Source organism: Halichoerus grypus, chromosome 15, assembly GCF_964656455.1.
Source record: "Halichoerus grypus chromosome 15, mHalGry1.hap1.1, whole genome shotgun sequence".
NCBI lineage: Eukaryota > Metazoa > Chordata > Mammalia > Carnivora > Phocidae > Halichoerus > Halichoerus grypus.
In genome coordinates, this window is record NC_135726.1 from 27,415,582 (window position 1) to 27,421,581 (window position 6,000).

A 6,000-nucleotide genomic window follows, 5' to 3' on the forward strand; every position below is an offset into this window, starting at 1 on the left:
ATTTTTAAACTTCTTATTAAATCAACCTAATTTATGGGGCATGTTCGGGGAAAAGCAGGTAAGGAGCTGCCTTGGTGGATGCAAAGTTAATTTGCAGGCTCTTTCCACCCACTTCCCCGAGCCTTTCCGAGTGCCTTCGGCCCCCTCCGAAGCAGCTCGATTCTCTCCTCCGGGGCCCCGACTCCGTTCCGAACACTGCCGAGTCCCTCCGAGCCCCGCGCCCAGTCCGCACCGAGCCGAGCCGAGCCGAGCGCCACCGAGCTGAGCCCCATCGACTTTTCCGGCCTCAGCTGGGCGCTGTCCACCACTCGCAACGCCTGAAACCTCACCCAGCCCCGGTGGCTGGGGCTTCCACCTGGCTTTGAGGCCGCCACTGCAGATTACAGACTTCTGAAGTTTTAAAACATCCTCCTCTGGGAGAGAGGGGTGGCGCTGCTTGCATTTACCGACCTGCAAGGGCTCCAGGCAGATGCAACATGCACCTTGTTGCAAAGAGCAATTCCCCAGGCCCCGCCTCCCCATCCATTTGGGCTGCACAAGCTCCAGAGAAGCCCCAGGCCAAATTACCCGTGGCTCAGAGGGGTACGGAGAGCCAAGGGGACCTCTGCAAAGAAAGCCCAAGGGAGCTCTCGAACGAAAATAAGAATATGTCAAGCAGACGTGGGGAAATTGTCTCCGAGTCGCTACTCCCTACCATCATGGCGCCGCCTAGAACCCGCTTGTCATGCCTGTTACACATGCAAAATTTTTTGCATCTTGGGTCTGAAACCGCAAGCATGCTTCGTCTCCCACCCACCTTTCCGCGAAAGGGGTTTTTATTTTCCATTGTTTTCCTACGGGATGCAATTACTTCAGCTATTCTGTCAAGTTGAAAAATAATCATTTTTGTTTACTGCACAGCAACCCCTAATTAGGAGCTGTGTGTGCACGAAGGTGTCACAGCAAAGCGACGTGGAATCCTCGCTAAACGGTCTTAACGAACTCCTCTGTCCCGAACTGACAGGCCAACGGAAGCAGCAGGGCCAGGAGGCCCTGAGGGTGCACACCCCTTCCCCGCAGGTCACCCCCTCCCAAGCAAAGCCGCCTGTGGGCTCACCAGGAATTGCCAAGTGGATGGGGCAAGAAGCAAGCCGTGAGAGTGGGAAGGAGGGGCGAGGCTCCTTACTGAGAAAGTGTGGAAGGGAAGGAATATCCCATTTTGTTTTAATTTTCAACCATCACTCAAATCCACCCCCAGTTAATTAGGAGGGGAAAATGATATCTAAGGCAGAAGGGGGCGGTGGCAAGTGGGGCCTGAAATCCGCATTGTGGGTAGATTACAAGGAAGATGGCCTATGCAGAGTGTAAATAAATACATTGATAAAGGCCACAGAGTGAAGGAAAACGGCCCCTGTCAGGAGAGCAAACGCTGGGGAGAGGGGGGGCAGGCGGGGGGGGGGGGAAGCAAGGGACGGGCATTCAGCCTCAACCAGCGTCCCCCTTCCACCTCTGCCTTGGATACAGCTGTGCCAGTCACACCTGCTTGGAAACCCACCCCCTCCCCTACCACATACCCCTTCCCCTAACCCTAGTCTTTTTCTGGGTGATGGGGGTGGGGGAGCAGAAACAACAACCTCCAATTCAGCACCAAAACCCTGAACAGCAGACACTTGATCCTCCACCCCAGTCTAGGGCTGGGTCCCCTCCATGTTTTAGCCAAGTTCAAAATCACTGCCCCAGGAGAAGAGCAGTGGCAAGTGGGATTAAGGATGTGGAATGGGGGGGGGCGCGGGGGAGGAGGAGAGAGAAATACAGAATGAAACGAGACACAGAGACAGAAATGGAGGTAGTGATACACCCAAGGAGCAAGAGTAATGATCATAATCATGCCAATAGTGTGATGTTCTGATCAATATGGCGGACACTGTCATTCATACAACTACAGGCGCTTCACTTCCCTCCCCGCCCCCGCAAAAAAAAAAAAAAAAACACCCACCAGGGAGTTGGGGTGGAGGACCCAGAACCAACGTAGGGCGTGGGGGAGGGGAGTCAAATCCAGGTGTGTGTGTGTGTGTGCATGTGTGTGTGCGAATCAGAAACCAGGCCTGGAAAGCAATGTGGAATGAGCAAGATAATACAAATGACAAAAAATTAATAAAAGTACAAATCCCAACGCCACAGGGACTTACTTCATCTGCTTCACAATGGTGCTTTTTCCTGATTCTCCAGCCCCTGTTGGGACAGACAGGGGGAAAAACTGGTGAGTGTCAGCTTAGGGGAACGGAGGGGGGGGGGCATGGGGGTAAAGCAGGCGAGAGGGTGGATGATCCTAGGCACACAGTGGTGCCAAATCGGGGACCAGGTCTCCCCAGGCACGAGTAGGGTGGGAGAGCGGGCGGAGGTGGGTGCGGAATGGCCGGGGTCGGGAGATGGGGGTCGCAGCCCCAGTCCTTACCCAGCAGGAGTAATTTCACGTCTTTGGCGGCGCTGATGCCATCCTCTTTGAGGTTTTTCTCAATCGCCTTGCTCCGCTCGAGGGCGGCTCTCTCCTCTGCGCTCAGAGTACATCCCATGGTGGCCCCTTCCCTGCCACAGCCCGCACGACTCGGCTGGCACGGCTCCCCGGCTCGGCGCGCCCCCCACCCCCCCAGAGAGCAGAGCCTGGGCTCAAAAGGGAAAAAACCACGATATCCTTCCCTTGGCTGAAAACAAAAATGTCGGGAAACCAGAACCCCCCAAAAAGACGGCCGCTAACAAGATTCCAGCAGCGGAGACTCGCGGCAGCTGGCGGGCTCTAGGGGTGTCGAGGCGAAGGTGGCCGGGGTCTGGGGCTCCGGGGCCGAGGGAGGAGGCGCCCGCGGTCCGAGGAGGCGCGGGCTGCAGGCACTGAGGCTTGTGCACGACCCAAAATAAATAAAATAATAGTTGAGGCAGGAGCCGCAGCCGGAGCCGGCGGAGGGTGGGGTGGGGGGCAGGGTGGGTCCTTCTGCCGCTGCTGCCGGAGGAGGAGGAGGCGGCGGCGGCGCGGGGTGTGGAGGGAGTGAGTGAGGGGGTGCTGCTAGTGCATGTGCATCGCGGGTCCTCAGCCGTCGGTGCGTCCGCGGCGCCTTCGCCGACCCCTGCGCGCAGGGCAGGGCTGGGCAGGGGGCCGGGCTGGGCCGGGGGGCAGGTCTCTAGCGGGAGGCGGTGTCGCTGTCTCCCAAAGCTCGCATCGCTTGGTGGAGCCTACCGGAGAGGGGAGAGCGCGAGGGAGCCGCGGGCAGCCGGGAGCTCGAGGGGGAGAGAGAGAGAGAGAGAGAGGGAGAGAGAGAGGCTGGGAGGGAGGGGAGAAAAAAATGAAGGGAGAGCCAGCGAGCGCGCGCGCCACAGGCCGGGCGGGGGAGGGGGCGAGCGCAGCGCGCGAGTGCGCCAGCGGCTCTGCGCACCCCGCACCGCAAGCCGTCCGCTGACGTCAGCAGGGCCGCGCGCCGGGCCCCCGGGACGGGGAGGGGCGGGGGACAGGGGAGGCGCGCGCGCTGGGGCCCGCGTCAGCTGGCGGCGGCGCGCGCGCGCGCGCGGCGCGGCCTCCCCTCCCCCAGCGCCCCCCAGCCTGCGGCTCCCCGAGGTGGGCGCGTGCGGGCCTGGCGGGGGCGGAGCCTGGGGCCGGGCGCGCGCCGGGGCGTCCCTCCCCGCCCCCGCCCCCGCCTGGCGCGCTGGCAGCGCGGACCTCCTGGTCAATGGGAGCGCGGGACTGGGCCGCCCGCGCGGCGGTCAGGTGGGCCCCCCAGCTAGAGCTCCGCGCCGCTTCGTTCGCACTCCCGCTTCCGCTCCATCTTGGCTCCAGCAGCTCGGCTTCTTGGTTACTCTCCAGCTGCCGGGGCCGTGGCAGCCGGGACCAAGTGACCTCAGCGAACGCGAGGAGACAGTGGGTCTGAGTAAACTCGCGTTCCCGAGAATTTGCTTGGGGCGTGGGGGCAGATGCGGATTGTCCGCTTCCTGCGACCCACAAACATTAATTGAGCACCTAGTATGTGAGGGAGGAAGCTGTGAGGAGAGGAACACAGCAGGATGAGACAAAGCCAGGGCCTGGTCTCAAGGAGCCTCTGCTTCCCTGTGCCGTCGCGGACCCTGCTCCGAAATTCCCGGCCATAGGTATCAGCGCAGGAGACAAGTCCCACCCTGGGAAGCTTTCTGGTTGGGAGGGACAGGTTTTCATGAGCTCCTAGCACATGCTTACGTTCAACACAGTTTAAACGCTTTTGCTCATTTTGAACGGTTTAGCTTGGTTGAAATCTTTGCATTTAATTCCCTTGTCCTGCCCCTTACCCAAAACACAAATACGTAAAATGAATTTTAAATAGATTTTTGGTGAGAAGGTATTTTCTTCCTTTCGTCAATTTTTTAAAAACACTTCCCCTGCCCCCATCTCTTTTTCAAATGAAGACCCAGAAACCCGGGTCAGTTATTTAGCATACGGCTAATCAAATACCGAGGAAACACGTATACATTTGCCAAAAATCAGGCATGTTCTGGGTGGTCGGTCTCTGAGATTTTGAAGAAACTAGTTCTCACTGCACAAAATGGTTTTACAGTCAGTTCCAGCAGACAGCCCCAGGGGCCCTCCTAGAGAAAGGGGCCAATAGGAAAGGTTGCATGGGGATAGGACAGGCAAGAGGCCAGTAGAAAACGTTTTTTTTCTAACAGTTGGGCACTTCTGTGGCTCTGAAAGCAAACTTGTTTGTTTCATTTCAACAATAGAAAAAAGCATCCCTGTTTTGGAAATGTTACCCAGCATAAAAATATATTTGCTATGGGGGTTGGGGCGGGGGGAACGCAGTTAAGGCCCACCCAGAAGAAAACATTTTTTCCCTTGAATTTTTTAATGTGTTGTCTTTTTCTATAAATAGCTATGTCAAAAGTTGTGTGTAATGCAATTTGAATATTTAAATTTGAATCACATTTTATGTATTCTAGGAAACTGACAAAGGGCTCCTAAAGAATTTGTTTTATAATCGCTACCTCCCCCGACCCCAGCCTCCTTTGGTGTATCTCTGGGGAGGGGAGCTTAAGGGATAAATCTGGTTTGCTTAAAATCAGTATGTCACTAAAAATCAGCCTTCCAAATCCAAAACAGAGCTTAGGTACCCAACATTCTATAGAATCTATTATTTCCTCTACAGGTTGCTAGGATGATTATGCAGATCCATCTGATACAGGGAAAAAACTCAGCAACTTCACCCAGATTCTGCTATCCCTACAAGGCTGCATCTGAAAGACCAAAGAGGTAAGAATATAACCATTTCTTTAAAGATGATGGGTCAATCTTACATCTTAATACTCTTTCACATCAAGTCGTTTTTAAGATGTTAGGCTGTTGGGGAATTGTGGCTTGTATGGTTAAATCAAACTATCCTTGCTTTTAGTTATATTTATTCCTTCTTGGTATCACATCTAGTGTGGTGAGGCACAGACCTGGTTTTGTTTTTGTTTTTGTTTTTTGGTGTGTGTGTTTTATTTACTCTGTACTTACTAAGCAGCTATCTACCTTGCACCAGGTGAAGTTCTAGGCAGTATAGATGTTGTATTTCAGGTTTGTCTACCCTGTTTTCCTTTTCTGGGTCACTTTGCATCTTTATAACTGGGCTTTATAAAACAACTAATAATAATCCACTTCATCTGTATAGTGCTTTACAGCTCATGGAGCACTTTCGTAAAACTTATCTCTTAGGATCCTCCCATGTAAACCTCAGTTGGGCACTGCGCTCTGGGGAATGTCATGGCGGAGTGGAAAGAGCCAGGGCTATGAATCCAGATCAGCCTGGGTATCCATTTTACAGTTGAGAAAACTGAGCCTCTGAAGGGGCAAATAACTTGTTCAAGGTTAGGCCATCATTAAGTAATAAACCGGAGCTCCTTTTATAGGTTCATGGACTATTTGGGCAATAATATGTTATATAAATATATAAAGCATACTTTTTAGACTCTGAGAAAGCTCATAGCCCCAGAACCCACACATATCTACCCCCCCAAAGGAAGATGAAA

At 54.4% G+C, this 6,000-nt stretch overlaps 1 protein-coding gene across 1 annotated transcript in view; it reads right to left on the bottom strand.

Annotated features, from left to right (window-relative positions):
* Positions 1-3,400, bottom strand: part of GNAO1 (G protein subunit alpha o1) — a 165,270-nt gene extending 161,870 nt beyond the window's left edge. The window contains exons 1-2 of the mRNA XM_036068938.2: positions 2,435-3,400; positions 2,169-2,211 (exon numbers count right to left, since the gene is read on the bottom strand). Of these exons, the coding sequence (XP_035924831.1) occupies positions 2,169-2,211; positions 2,435-2,552 (161 nt within the window). The 5' untranslated portion in view covers positions 2,553-3,400. The remainder of the gene's footprint in view (positions 1-2,168; positions 2,212-2,434) is intronic.
* Between the last annotated feature and the right edge of the window lie 2,600 nt (positions 3,401-6,000).